This window comes from Thermobia domestica, chromosome 10 (assembly GCF_964235325.1).
Source record: "Thermobia domestica chromosome 10, izTheDome1.hap1.1, whole genome shotgun sequence".
Classification (NCBI taxonomy): domain Eukaryota; kingdom Metazoa; phylum Arthropoda; class Insecta; order Zygentoma; family Lepismatidae; genus Thermobia; species Thermobia domestica.
In genome coordinates, this window is record NC_137463.1 from 108780253 (window position 1) to 108796144 (window position 15892).

At 36.4% G+C, this 15892-nt stretch overlaps 1 protein-coding gene across 1 annotated transcript in view; it reads left to right on the forward strand.

Annotated features, from left to right (window-relative positions):
- The window catches only part of LOC145661577 (uncharacterized), a 146811-nt gene that overhangs the window by 116543 nt on the left and 14376 nt on the right, over window positions 1–15892 (forward strand). Inside the window, exon 7 of the mRNA XM_081726895.1 lies at window positions 149–460. Within this exon, the coding sequence (XP_081583021.1) occupies window positions 149–460 (312 nt within the window). The remainder of the gene's footprint in view (window positions 1–148; window positions 461–15892) is intronic.

Here is a 15892-nt window from a genome sequence, read left to right on the forward strand (position 1 = left end):
CTGAAGTAAGTGTTGTGTTCCCAATCCTATTAATAGAGACCAGGAAAGGATAATGCCAGTTCAGTTTCCATAATTTCTATTATAATGTAGTCTTCTTGTTATTTATAGTTGCTTGTTAACTTTTGTTTTATTTTTTCTCCAAAACAAGATAGTGAGTTCCAGGCAGAAGACCGTCAATTACAGAATTCTACAGGAAAAGAGGTGGAGTTGAAGTGCAAGAATGTCTTTGGAAAGGCTCTGAAATACTGCCATTTTACCAAACCCGATGGATCTGGATTTCTTTTGAGCAGTAATTCGTCGTTTAGTAGCAATTATACCTACAGTGGGGAAGATTTAGGCTATGGCGAATGTTCCATGAAAATAAAATCTTTAAAGGAAGATGATTTTGGGACGTGGACATGCATGGCTGAGGACGTCAATGGTAAAATTGGATCTCAAACAATCAACGTATCAAAGTCAGGTAGGAAAGTTTGAATAGTTAATTTCAGAAACTGGCTATTAAGGGAAGTCACACCCGTAAAAAATAAACTTCTAATCCTTCAAACGAAGATAAGACAACTTACCTAATAATCTACTCTTGTATACAAGTATTAGTTCATTTAATAAGTTTTCTTCCATTAATTTGAAGCGTTACAAGTTAAATTTTTCCACAAGAGCTGTCCGAATGATACTTCCCATAAGAACTGCCACGACATATTAGATTTAAGGCTAAAGAGATACCAAATATCAATATGGGTTTCAGTTATTTATTATGCTGTTGACTTACTGTGTTATTATACTGTGTTTTAGGAAGACCTGAAATTCAGGAGGCAGCCGGAGAGGTGTGGCATATAAACAAAGCCAACCGTTCCGTTGAGGATGAGTGTGGCATATTAACACATATTGGCCGAGATAGTGCGGTTTATAAGCCATATTTATGTTTAATTTCCAAACTAAGTAATTCAATATCGAATCATATGGTTGGATAGCTTTTAAGGCGCCGCTTTTTAAGTGTCTGAAAAAAGACTGATAACCGACCCTTAAAGGCCCTTTAAGTATGGGCGTGGTAAGTAAATGCATAGCTGATTTCTCCGTTAAGGACGGGCGTGGTATATAACTACACAGCTAATCCCTACGTTAAGAACGTGTGTGGTGTATAAACACAATATCTGGACAAAGAGGATCGATATGATTTATAAGGCTCATTTTTGTTTAATTTTTGTCTCATTTTTGTTTCAAGTAAAGTAAGTCATTAATCGTACCTAATCATAGGGTTGGATGGCTTCTAGAGCGTCCACTTTTTGTGTCTCTGAAGAAAGACTGATAGCCATCCCTAAAGAGTTTTTCGAGTAGTTAATAACCAGGGCAATACACATTGTGCTTTAACTGTTGTTTTTAAATTATGCTTTGTCTTCTTGCAAATTATACTACGTTTTAAATAATGAAACGCAAATATTATTTCAAGTATCAAACTTTCTGTCTATGTAGTAATATTTTATAGTTTCTTTCATATTAATTGAAATCCAATTTTGTCTATCAGTACCATAAACAAAATTGTTTATGAGAGTAAAAAGTAACTCAAGTTATCCATCCTACTCTCAGTCTCTTATCTGCACCACTAGTGCAGTTAACGAAGGATAAAAAAATAAATTGTGTAGCTTTGAAGTTCGGCACAGTTGTAGTGAGGGCGGAGGGGGAAGGGGAGGAGTGGCCGAAACAACATACTAAAAGTCAGTGACGGGGTTGGTGGGCATTGAAGGGGAATTTAAAGCTTGGTTTATCAATTTTTTCTTAAATATGGCGTCTAGCAAACAAAATTTTCAAGTACTAAATCAAACATAGATTTATTAGGAAAACAGTCATATACGTTTTTTTAAAATGGGATCAATAGTTTAAGAGATACAGATATGTATAGGGAATATATACAAGGTTTATCCCTTTGGGGAACTTTTGGTACAATTTGTGCCATATGCGTTTTTCATGGTACATTGCGTTATTTCTATTTTATTTGAGCTTTTTCGTCCGTTTTTTTTTTTTTTTTTTTTGTTTTTCAAGTCCAGAGGCATTGTAGAACACGTTACGTCTGATTTCACACCTTCCTGCGTCGAGACATAGCAGGTGATGACGTCATAAGTCTAAAATTTGTATTTTCGTGTAATACTTTTTTTGGGGGGGGGGTTATGTAAGGTATTTTTGGCAGGCTTATTTTTGCACGTAGAAGATTGAAATTTTCCACAAACATGCAGTCCACCGAGTAGTATTTACCAGATGTTTTTTTCAGATTTCTGCGTTAAAACAGGGGGGATCCAGAGGGTCAAAAAGTTGAAAAAAGGGGTATTTTTACCCAAAAATCCCGTTTTTCCTCATTTTCCCGCCTTAGATACATGATGGAGACAAGTGAATGGTACCGCCTAAAAGGCAGTTCTATTCTGAAGAGAATGATGTGCGACACATGGCCCTAGGGTAATTAGGGAAGTGTCAGGGAATTTTTATCAAAATATACTTCTGTATAGGGGAATTTTGGACATTTTCGGTATTATTCTTTGCGGGCTTATTTTTGCACCTAGAAAAAAAGATTGAAATTGTGCACAAACATTCAGTCCACCGAGTAGTATTTACCAGATTTTTTTCAGATTTCTGCGTTAAAACAGGGGGGTACAGAGGGGCTAAACTTTGAAAAAGGGAAATTTTTACCAAAAATCCCTTTTACGGGATTTTCCCGCCTTAGATACATGATGGGGACAAGTGAATGCTACCGCCTAAAAGGCAGTTCTATTCTGAAGAGAATGGTGGGCGAAACATGACCCTAGGGTGATTAGGGATGTCTCAGGGAATGTTTAAAAATTTCCCTCTGTATACGGGAATATGGGACATTGTCGGTATATTTTTTTTGGGCGGGCTTACTTTTGCACCTGGAAAATTGGAATTGTGCATAAACATTCAGCCCACCGAGTAGTATTTACCAGATGTTTTTCAGATCGGTACCAGATGATGGAGACACGCGAGTCATACCGCCTGAAAAGCAGTTCTATTCTGAAGAGAATGATGGGCGAAATATGACCCTAGGGTAATTACGGATGTCTCAGGAAATTTTTTACCTGAGATCATGGTGTTTTACGGTAATTTGGGGCATGGTGGGAATTCCTGATAAAATTTCTCCCGCCATTGGTATTCAAGATAGAAACTTGAAATTTGGCACACACATTCAGTATACCAAGTACTATTTATCAGATTTTTTTTAGATGGCTACGTTTACACAGGGCCGATCCAGAGGGGCCCAAAGTGCGAGAAAAAAATTTCCCTCCAAAATTTTCCCTTTGACATAATTTTTTCCGCTCCTGGTATATGGTATGAGCATGCAACTGGTATCATTTGAAAGCCAACTCTATTCTAAAGAGAATGAGGTATGAACTATGATCCTAGGGTAAATAGTGACGATGCAGTAGCTGCTTGACTGAAAGTCTAAAAAATAACCCAAAAACCCAAGATCTCTTAAGGGTTATCCGGAAAGTAATGCAATTTGCCTTTTCTCACTGCTCCTTCTGGTGAATCGCGTTCGAACCGGTTGGGTTAAGTGAAAGGATTCTAAGCTTCTAAGCACTTCCAACATCAAGTCTGCTCCGAGCTTTGGGAGTGTCTCGATCGGTATTTCCTTGTGCTTGTACCACGGAATGTAATAAAAAAAAAACTATGGAACATCATTACGCAATGAACTTCTGTGCTAAATTGAACGAAAACTTCATCACTCACCAAATAATTGAGGATGTACGAGCGAGTGAGTATCTGATCTCTCCTATTCTCGAGTTTCTTGGCGGTTGAAGTTGCTTAAAATGGCCGCGAAGAAGTGGAGCATGAACCCCGCTGTGGACATCCGCCAACCATTAAAAGTAACGAGAATGTGTTTCGCGTCTGTGATCTTTTAAATACCTATTGTCGAAAGTGTTCGGATAGTAACAACGACTCTCAATATTATGGAAACCACTGTGCACGACATCGTTTGCGACAATTTGTGCATGCGGAAAGTGTGTGCCAAATTGGTTCCCTATTCGTTTACTGATTAGCACAAGAACATCCGTGTTCCTGGCCAAACAGAGCTTGGGAACGGTGTCCAAGCCTCCCTATAGTCCTGCACTGGCTACAGTAAACTTGTTTTTGCTCCCGAGGATCAAGACCGCCCTGAAAGGAACCCATTTTGGAACCTTTGAAGCAATCTAAACCATCAAGACAAAGGCTCTAAATGAGGTCAGTAGATTCTTGGCATCTTTTCGCCCATATTAATGAGGTAGTTTGGCGATAATCTCTACAATGATTAATAGCTCTTAATTATATATTCTGTGGAGATTCTCTATATTTGACAGTTTTTAATGATATATTTTAATATGTTCTAGTTACATTCACGAGCGGTCGACAATTTGAATGAAACGTATATTTTTTGCGCATATGTAATTAAGCATCTTGTTCTTTTAAACAAATGTGATATGTAAATGACACAGAAGAAATGTGATAATATATGCAGCTATGAATTACGAAGCGTACGGACGTTTTATATGGAAAGAGAATGTGACGTATAATGAATGATTTCCGCTTTTTTAGAATGTTTAAGAAATGCTAATTTGACAAACAGAATATAAATTGCCTTTAGAAATGAAATATGCAGATCACACACATATAACAAGTTAATATATTTGTGGAGATCCGGTTGCTGTGGAATGGGATATCACGTGATGGAATTAGCATATTAAATACCCGGTGTTTTTAGTGAAAAGGAGTCATAGATTGGTTTTAAAACATGGGTTCAGCGAAACCTTTGAATCTTAGTAGAAGAGGTGAAAGTAATTTCACAGTCATCAGTTTCGCCGGGGACAGAGTTTTCAACATTGCCGGAGGTGAGCTCGCATTTTCAGTCACTGGAAATACAAGTTACCCCGCCCAACTTGGATGTATTAACATCTTTATCGGGGACATCCCAACCCGTGGTGAGCCCGCAACCTCCGCAACTGGAAGCAGAAGTTACTCTGTCACTTGATGTATTGTGGGGCGATCATAAAATAGAAGAATATCCCCTACACCTTCACCAACAGTGAGTAATTCCCCGGTGCAGAATTGGAAGAATTTTTGAATATACCATGTGAGTGTACTGTAGAACATCATTGAATTGTATAAAAAAAACTGTATAATATACTGGAAACTAGACGATATATGTATTTGTTTCGCTTGCGGGTTCGGAGACGGCAGTCAATGGACAAATGATTGCTTGGTGTTGGATACTGAATCTCCAGAACGGAAAGCTATAGATGCTGTAACAAAATATGAGATTCGCGAAGAATTATTATCAATTTACAGCAAAAAGCATGGACAGCCTTTTGCGATGATATGGAATTTTATTGAACGTTTCCGAGATCTTGTGTGGGACTTTGAATATAGGCCGACGCTAGTGAAAATTTTACTAGAGAAAAATTATGCGAAATACGTGGACATAAGGTGAATGAATTGGGTATTGTTTTCAATTTTAATTGTTTGATTTCCTTATTATTATTATTATTATTATTATTATTATTATTATTATTATTATTATTATTATTATTATTATTATTATTATTATTAAGCATGTATTGTGATAGTGAGAATTATGGACAAATCATTAGTGAAAGTTGTGTGTTAGAAACTATAACTCTATACTTACGCTCAAATGGAATAAGTGGTATGCAGCATAATCCTGGGACTTCCCTTGAAAAACACTTGTTGAATGATAAGACTTTAGTAGAACTCTTTAAAATCTTTCATGAACGGCATCGTGAAATTTCTATCACAAACTTTATGTTAAAAACTGCTGAATTTTTAAAAAATACTGAATTTATTGGACAACTTATTCCAGTTGTCATGAAGCGTTCGTGTGAAATTTCAGTTTGCCATAAAATGTATATTGCAGACATATGGGGATTTAAGGTTTCCCCGATTGAATTTGTGATACGTGAATTTTGTCTTACCGCGTGTGATGGTACATTAAATTCCCATTGTTTAGTGAAAGTACCATGTGAATTTACCGATTTACCAATAGGTTGCTAAAAATAAATCGATTGGCTTACAAACCACTTGCATGGCTTGTTGTGGTTTAGTAAGACTGGCTATCTCGTATCACATATTCGGAATATTATTATATATACGACTTTTGTGCATCAGATGCAACTTTCCTTTGTAAAGATGGGGAAAAATCTATTTGGATAAAGAAAATCGTTGCACTAGCAAACATTGTGGATCTGGAAACAAAAGGTTGTCTACCATTAGCAGAATTACAAGATACCGTTTGTAATGAAATTTGTTCATTTCATAAGCAAGTAGAATCAAAATCAGCATGTGCATATCAAAATGCACAACAATTGAATTATTGGTGGAAAAATGAGCGATCCACAACCCTTACTAAGGGCATAGCAAGTTTAATGTTTTCATTGTAACCTTTAAATTATTGTAAGAAAGAGATGTTGTATAAAGAAATAAAAATATATTTTTTTAAAAAAAATTGGTATTTATTTATTTATTTCTAAAAATGTAAAAACATATACTTTTTTCTTTTTCATCATATTCTCCACATGTTTTTGACAAGCTTATAATTGACCTTTTAATATTTTATGATTAAACATTGCAATACATTTCTTAAATGAAATACCATGTATCATATAATACAAAATATCCACACATGATAGAGTGATTATCTTCAACTTGTACAGTATTTTCAAAATAGAGTTTACAATTCCTTTGTAGGAACTGTTGAATTAGTTTAGGCACACTCTGTGCCAGAGAATCAAAATAGTATCCATGTTTATTGTTATCGATATAGATCGCTACCCAATGGCTTCCAGGTAAATCAAACTAGTTCAAATTAATAATCAGCTCTACTGGGTGTTGAACAAGTATAGGTAAACAATCAATGGGATAAATCAGTCATATTTGCACCACTGATACAGTCCTATAGTAACACTTGTAATAATTGATGACTATACGTGTTTATTAGCCTGTTTCATCCTTACTTTCTTCCTCTTTTTTAATTTTGATGGAACATACGTTGCACTATTTGGATTTACGTATAAAACATAACCATAGACTTTTAAGTATTCGACATATAATAAAGCTTCACGCGCACAACACTTAAATTGTCCAAATCTGTGTTTCAAATAAGCACAAGATTAGACATAAAATCCCAATGAAGAAGCTTTTGGGCCCTGCAAAATCTTCTAAATTCACAACAGTCCGTTCCAATAGTTGTTACAGAGAGTCCTGACGTGTCTTACCGTAAGTATACAAGCTACATATATTAGCACAATATTGTTTCAATATAGCAGGTAACAACGAGTAATCTTCATTGCCATCGTACCAATCAATACCGTAATCATGTTGTACTAGATGCTTGTTCGAAACTATGAGCGGCACACATAATTCTTGTAATGGATATGGTGGTTTAAAAATCCAGCTTTGTACAAAGGGGCTATCAGGATTTACAATTTCAAGTTCGTTAATAATAATATGATCATCATTATTGTTGAATGCGGAGAAGTGAACAATAACCCTCATGGCACTCAAATGTCGGGATTTTGCATTGTATGACAATTCTGCACTGAGACATGTATGTTCTTTGTCTCCATTTTCCGTACAGCGAATTCAAAAACAGCTTCGCTGAACTGTGCAGGCCTGGGTTATATTCTATGTTTTCATAATTTAGTTGTATCCCCTCATGCCTGAAATATTCTTCAATATACTTTTCCTGCTTTTCTTTTGTACTGCATTCAGCAGGGAAGCTTGAAGATTCTCGTTTCATTTGTAAAAAGCATTTCACGTATGAGTCAAATAATCCTTCACAAACACCTTTTTCCGGGACTAATAAATCAAATTCTCATATTTCGTGAATTTCAATTAGCTCATACCCATTGTCTAATGCTTTGTGTAATTCGGGGCACAGAACGTACCGGTGATGATACGTTCAATATCTATGTGCGTACATTCATCATTTTGTTCGTCCATGCAGATTTACATAATCCAAAGATCAATCTCCCTCCCGGAAATGGAAACTATTAATCGGAGGGTGGAAGAACACTGCACTTTACAAGCCCATGAATGTTTCGCACATTGGAGAAATTGAGGCCATTTTGTACTTTAGGTACATTCACAGGAATGCCTCGTTTACACATTGTTGAGGGGTATAACGAAGTAACATCTAAGTAACAGACGTATTCGTCCTCTGCATAGTCTAAATATAACTTAAAATTTTCTGTTCTACCTCCTTGATATACAGATTTCGGAATGAGAGGATTACGAATATGTTTGCACCGTTTTCAGGATATCCTGTATATGTTTTCACGCTTTACCATTGCATCCCATTCACATTCCCAGATTTGCATTAAATTATAACCTAGTTCTTTCAGATAGTTGCGGCAGTGCACGGTATGTTCGTATCTCTTCTGAAAAGTGTCGTTGTACGCACCATTTTTTTTTTTGCATAAAATGCTATTTTTATTATATTTATAGCAGAATTTACAGGCATGCCGGTAACATCCCATAAACTCACTTATAGTGTTTGCTTTTGCGTCAAAACCATCGACTTTATGTCTCCCAAACTGTTCTTCCAATTCATTATTCGAAGTAACAATAGATCTCTTTGTTAAGTGTTCCATATACTTTAACCACTTTAATGCTTTAATACTCTGTTGTTGAGTAAGTTGGAACCCGTTTAAAGGAATAACTGGAATTGTGTTTTTTATCAAATGATGCCATAGGTATGTCAACATTGCTAGATTCGCGATCGTTGTGTTGGAAAAATAAACCATTGAATACCATTCGTTCTTTCTTCAATCATGGAGGTAAATTTAATAACTGACTCCGCCAAAATACGCACATCGTTCCGGCAGTATTCCAACAATTCTTTCTGGAAATCGAAAACATCATCATTCCCTACTCGCTTTTCATGCCACAGCATAAGTTCTACCCGGTCTGCCGTACTAGGCGAATTAGGATTATAAGAATGCAATGCCGGACATTCTTCTATATAATTTTGATGTTCCTCTGTATTAAAGAGGTATGGAAAATCACCCTTTTTCAATTCAACATTCAATCCTAATGTTTTCGGTAACTTGGATAATTTTACATGAAGATAAAGAAAAGTTTCGGGAAAGTAAAACCGATTACTAATACTAATTTGAAATATCTTTTATCCGTGCATAAGAACATGAGGAGTTATTTTTTTGCTTCTCAACAAGTATCCGAACACAAAATAGACCATCATATTGCGAATTATTGTGAGCAAGTGCCACAATAATTCGATACTCTGGTCTTTCCATAAGTACATGTTCAATAAAAGCCTCCACGATTGTAAAAGAAAACATACGGTTCCCGGTTATTTTATCTCTGTACAAACTATTTACAACAGTGCTTATGCAGTGAAACATACATTCAAACAACACAAATTTACGGCATGCTCCCTTTCAGCTTTCTCATTTGGTGCTAAAAGCATTGTTTCCACATCAACTATAATGTCAAAAACCGTTCAGTGCGTTTTAACTTACACTTTTGAACAAAACATCAATGTCCAACAGTCACGTGCACATTAGTAAGACTACAATAGTCGCGCCATACATAAGCTGATTTTTTTTCTCATATGGTAAATTACACTTCATGACTTCACAATTTCACGTAATCACATGTAGATTTCTTTACTTTATTCAGTGCTAAATGATTATTAAAACAAGTGCCTTCAGCGAAGTTCCTATTACATGGTGTGCAATGTGCTAGTTTCGCATTGTTTTCTTTAATATGGAAATGTTTGCAGTATGAACATCTCATTTGACATTGATGAGCCGTAGATGATGCATTAAATCCTTCCAAGCATGAAAAGCACAAATTCCTCTTACTCACAAACGAATTGATAGTCTTAATAGGTTGAAAATGACCGACAGTATCCCCTCTTTGATACAAAATAAATATCTTCCTCCTCATTTATTCCTGGATAGGGTACCAAAGGTGTTCATGAATCATCCGGTAGTTCATATACTACAATTTGGGAATTATTTTTCAATAAATAATTTTGAAAAGCAACTACATTTTCCAAATCAAATCCCTGTTTCCGTTCAACGTACATTTTTGCATCCTTACATAATTTCTCTGCTTTATACTGCCATGTTTTCCGCATAGACAGGATCATATTGTACTGTGCATCCGTACTTTCTTCATGTTTTGTAATCCAATATACTATGGATTTTGGCAGGCAGAAGAAATCGCTAACATTTGTAGCCACCACATGATCCTTCAAAAATACTGATGTCTGTATATTTTACCGCTGCGCGCTTAGGCACACCCTGTCCGTGTAATCCGTTAACTATGTCAAACCGAAATTCTATTTGATTTCCTAAAAGAAATAATTCGTTGCTATTTAGTACGTTCTCCACCGTTCTAAGAACCACATCGGTATTCAAATTTTGATGTTTTTGCCAAGAAAAAACACTTCCGTATTCAGAAGATCTCTGTCGGAATTTATTCTTAAACGGACAAAATCGTGGGATCGTGTATCCCTCAGAACGGTAGAGAGTTCGTAATCCATCATGGATGTAAATAATCCATGGGATTTGTAATACATGTTGCACCGTTGGTTTGACAATTTCCACCCCTTTCATATTGAAACGCGGGTACTCTATCACATTTTCCCCACAATTTCAAACATATTACAGCCTGTTTTATTCTCCCCATGCAATAGCAATGGGGGGTGCTGAGAAGTTGTGGGTCACATATGTTCTGAATAATGTGTATTATTCAGACGATCCATACGGGCATTTTCTTCCTCAATTTCTTGCAATTTTTACCACAACATCTCTGTAAAGTCGATTTTGTCATTTCGTTCGGAATTTTGAATTTCTAATGGATCGTGCAAATTAATTTCATCTAATAGTGCCCAATCAATATGTAATGAGTCATCATCATTATGTTCTGATTGAGCATTTTCAAGATTTCCCGCAAATAAAAAAACTCAGATACACTTTTATCAGTAACCCGCTCTAACTGTCCCTTCTCAGAGGCCATATGGTTTAAATATGACATGAATGCCGCATCATACAATCGTTCTTCACGGAAGAAACCGTGTTGAAAGAGATCTATAATGTCCGCTGCTGAGCGCACATTAATCAATATATGTTGATTTGTTGATTATTCTTAAAATATATGTACAAGGCGATAGTAGATCAGTTACAATTTCGGAAGACTCAATGTACCCTGTCGATTGCAGATCAACTACCTGCTAGCAAGTATGTAAGACACGATCAACACTATCTACGTCTCTTAGTCTTCCCTGGAAAATTGCTTCGTCAACAATGTTAACGTTTTCCAGGTAAAACTTCATTTCTGTAAAATACAAGACGAAAAGTAAAATCAATATAAGTATATAGAATACAATGAATAAAAACTGAAAACAAAAAGCAATTCGATAATAATAATAATAATAATAATAATAATAATAATAATAATAATAATAATAACTTACCAAATGTAAGTTTATCTCTTGTTTAATTAATGATCCAATTCAAATCCACGTCTTTTGTCGATCTCTGCTCTTTCTTGCTTCTATCAGTTTCTATTTGCTTAAGCACCTAAAAGGAAGAAACACAAAAATGCAATTAGTTACCGAATTACGTCTTTTCAAATTACAAAAATATTAAATATAGTATTCAAAGTAGCACTAACCATATTGTCTTGCTTGTGAGAGAGTCCGGGTTCAATTCCCGACGCGGATTCTCCTGACTTCCTGTTCAATATAAGTTTGTTCTTAACAGATACTTTATAAATACCTGTTATACGTCTTACAGAATTTATAACTACATATAAGTAACAAAGTCTACTAAGCAAAGTGTTTAATGCACAAAATTTCCCCGTAAGAGTCTCCCGTTCGATTCCTGGTAAGTCTGCTGATTTGCTGTTGAATATAAGATTGCTCTTACACAGTACAGTTTATACTATTTATAGTTACATATAAGTAACAAGTTCACACTGCAGGCAAAAAAAAGTTTTGCGTAGAGTTTTCAAAGTGGGAGAATCATGACTCGAGTCCCGGTGCAATGAACAATCTAGGTTCCCTGTAGCCTTCATATTACATTATACTATATATTAGTTAATTTATAATTACATATAAGTGCACCGAGTGATATGGTTTTCGATGGCAGAAATTCCACAATCAATTCCCGGTAAGAGACAAACACTAACTTCCCCTTATACTCCCGACAATTACAATGTGTTTTACATGTATTTAATTTCCAATGTCAGTTCCCATATAAAAATGAACAAGTATAAAACAAGAAAACTACAAAGTTAGTACTTAATAATCTTCAAGTCTCCGCTTTTAGTAAACTAATCTCTTCTTCCTAAAGTTCACAATTGCGCTTGATACGTTCTTCTTATCAAGTGTACAGATCATGCAAATGAATCGGTATTTATATAATCACAGCCTTTACCTTGAGAGCAGACTCGAAACTTCCAGAATCTTCTTTCCCTCATTCCAACGACAAAAATTCCAGAATATTCTTTCCTCCTTCCAAGGACCTGCAAGCATCCGCAGCCATGCTGAGAAAGCGATGCGAGATGTCATGCATATAAATGAAACAAAAACATATTAATTTCTTGTACATGTATGATCTGCATATTTCATTTCTAAAGGCAATTTATATTCTGTTTGTCAAATTAGTATTTCTTAAACATTCTAAAAAAGCGGAAATCATTCATTATACGTCACATTCTCTTTCAATATGAAACGTCCGTACGCTTCGTAATTCATAGCTGTATATATTATAATATTTCTTCTGTGTCATTTACATATCACATTTATTTAAATGAACAAGATGCTTCATTGCATATGCGCGAAAAATATGCGTTTCATTCAAATTGTCAACCGCCCGTGAATGTAACTAGAACATATTAAAATTTACATTAAAAACTGTCAAATGTAGAGGATCTCTACAGAATATGTAATTAAAAGCTATTAATCATTGTAGGGATTATCGCTAAATTGCCTCATTAATATGGGCGAAAAGATGCTAAGAATTTAGTGAGGTCTCTGTCAAAGCCTTCCAGAATGCGTATCGTACATAGAAATCTCGCTGAAAAGTTTCCGGATCGTTTAAGGAAGTATCTTGAATAATTTTTTGAGGAACTTACTGCATTACTTTCCGTACAAATCCTGTATTATATGCATGTTCCAGCATAACTCTGGAATGTCTGGAGCTGTAATCGAACTTACAGTCTCGAAAACAGTATTGTGGGGCAAGTCCCCCACTGGTATAAATAGGATAGGGGGACAGAGAACATATAAAACAATTGAAAACGATCGTTATGAGGGCCAAATCCATAGTTTTCAGGTTCGCTGAGATGAATAGTGACACTTTTAATGCAATTTAAGTCCAAGTACAGCCTTTATACGCAGCACTGGGGGGAATGGTGATATGTAAAAATAATCGAAAATGACCCATATTAGTGTCTAATTCATAGTTTTCGTGGTCTCTTAAATTCATTGCTAACAGTACCAATGTCCGAGTCCAAATTCAGCCCCTGTTGGAGTAAGACCTCTAGGAGGGCTTGTGAAGTAGGAAACGTGTAAAATTAATTTAAAAAAATCACCTATATTATATAGAATGTATATTTTTCTGGGTCGCTGCAGCGAATAGTGAAAGTTCAGATGGTGTTTTTGAAAGTTCACGTTTAGCCCTCATTAGTGCCAATAGGGGGTAAGGAGGGGCAAAATGTAAAAATAATCGAAAACAACCAATATTAGTGTAAAATCCAGTTTAGGTTAGCGAACATTGTTAGGGTCATCAAGTTTAGGAGGCTTAGGTGGGCAGGTCATGTAGCCAGAATAAAAGAAAGTAGGAACACTTTCAAAGTTTTAACTGAAAATGCAATCGGAAAATGGCCATTAGAAAGACCTAGGCAAAGATGGGAGAACAATATTAAGATAGATCTTGAAGAAATAGGAATACAAAGTAGAAACTGAATCCAGTTATCTAAGGACAGAATTCAGTGGAGAGCTTCTGTGAACGCGGCATTGAACCTCAAGGTTCCATAGTTCAAAGAGTTAGTTAATCCGTAGTTTTCGGTGTCACTGAGATGAATAGTCACACTGATGATAGCGTTGAGCCTAGATCGGCATAGAAGAAGGGGAGGAAAAAATGAAAAATTCAATGTCTCAAATGACCCAGATTAGTGTCAATTTCATAGTTTTTGGATCGTTAAGTTGCTAGATGACCCACCCGATCATATTTAAGCTCAAGTTTGGTCAGGAGTAGACATAGCAGCTGGATTGTGACTTTACAAGGGTCAACGCTATGCATATATATCGATTCAGAAGCTAGCATTCCAGTTAATAAGGCAAAGTCACTTTAGTAATGAAGGCTTCTCTCTAATGTTTGAAATCCTACAAAAATTTCTATTATTCTAACAAGTAAAGGTTCTCTCTCAAGAATCGGGGTTCCGGAAACTACGCATATGTTTAGATAGAGGAGGGCCAGGAAGGAATACCGGTGAAAATATCGCCTTCAGAAAACCAATGTGGCCAAACAAAATCCTGAACCAAACAGTTCGTAGTACAAAAACGAATTCTGAACCAAATATCATGTGTTCATAACTTGCACGTGATAATGCACCTTCACACCAAATTTCGTCTTTGTGGTACGAGCTGTTTGGTTCAGAATTTTGTTGGGCCAGTTTGGTTTTCAGATGGCGATATTTTGAACCGTTTAATGCATTTCGTACACGTCTAGTGATACTGTACTTCCATAGTACAATTCGTTTTCCAGACACGAGTTGTTAACAATGTAAACATTTTGATCGGTCATATTGGGTTCAACATCCGCGAAATTTCAAACCAATAGATATGTAATGTTCATACATATATCAATCTGCAAAACATTAAGTCAATCTGCACATGGGAAGTGGATGAGAGGTTGCTTGCAAAAGTTGATTGGCACGACCTTCGATTTATTCTTTGCTGCCGGCCCGGCTTATTTCACTGGTATTCTTTCATGCCCCTTCTCTATCTAAATATGTGTGCAGTTTCTGGATCCCCGATTCTTGGGAAAGAACCTTTACTTGATAGAATAATAGAAATTTTTGTAGGATTTCAAACATTAGAGAGAAGCCTTCATTACTGAATTGACTTTGCCTTATTAACTGGAATGCGGAGCTTCTCCTTTTATTTATTCATTAATTTCCACAGTTGTTCACGTAATTTGCATACTGTTAAAATCTATTAGTTGGTGCGAATGAAATGCATGCTTTAACGTCTGACTGAAAACGCAAACACACATTCAACGCAAAACACACGCGGACTAAAGTCACAGGTCTAACCTTGTATAAGTTCTGTGCACGTCAGAGCCCTGCACGGGCCGGGCCCGCTCGTTTGGCCCGGCGGATTACCCGGCCCGGCCCAGCCCATTTGAAGTAATATCAAACGGGACCGAGCCCTTACCGGGCCGGACACAAATGTTATAGGGCCGAATCGGGCACACGTATTTCCGGGCCGAGCCGGGTCGACCCGGCTCGGCCCGAACACTCTGAAAGACGGATCGGAAACTAATGTTGTCAGCCTATGTTAATCGTAGTGTGTTTGGGAACCTAACTCTTTATTCAAGACTGTAAAGTACTGTACTACTACTACTACGATTACTACTTCTATTACTACTACGACCACAGCTAATACTACTAGAACTACTACGACTTCGCGTCAGAGTTGACATGTCTGGTGGTACAGAATTTACCTTCTAAATACAGAAAAAATCGGAGAAATGCTTGGTATTATGGCCGGTCTGCGTAGAATGTGAACCGATGCTGGATCTACGAGGAACAACGGTGGCTCATTAGGAAAAGCAGTCACATCTGGTGCTAGAGGTCGTCGGAT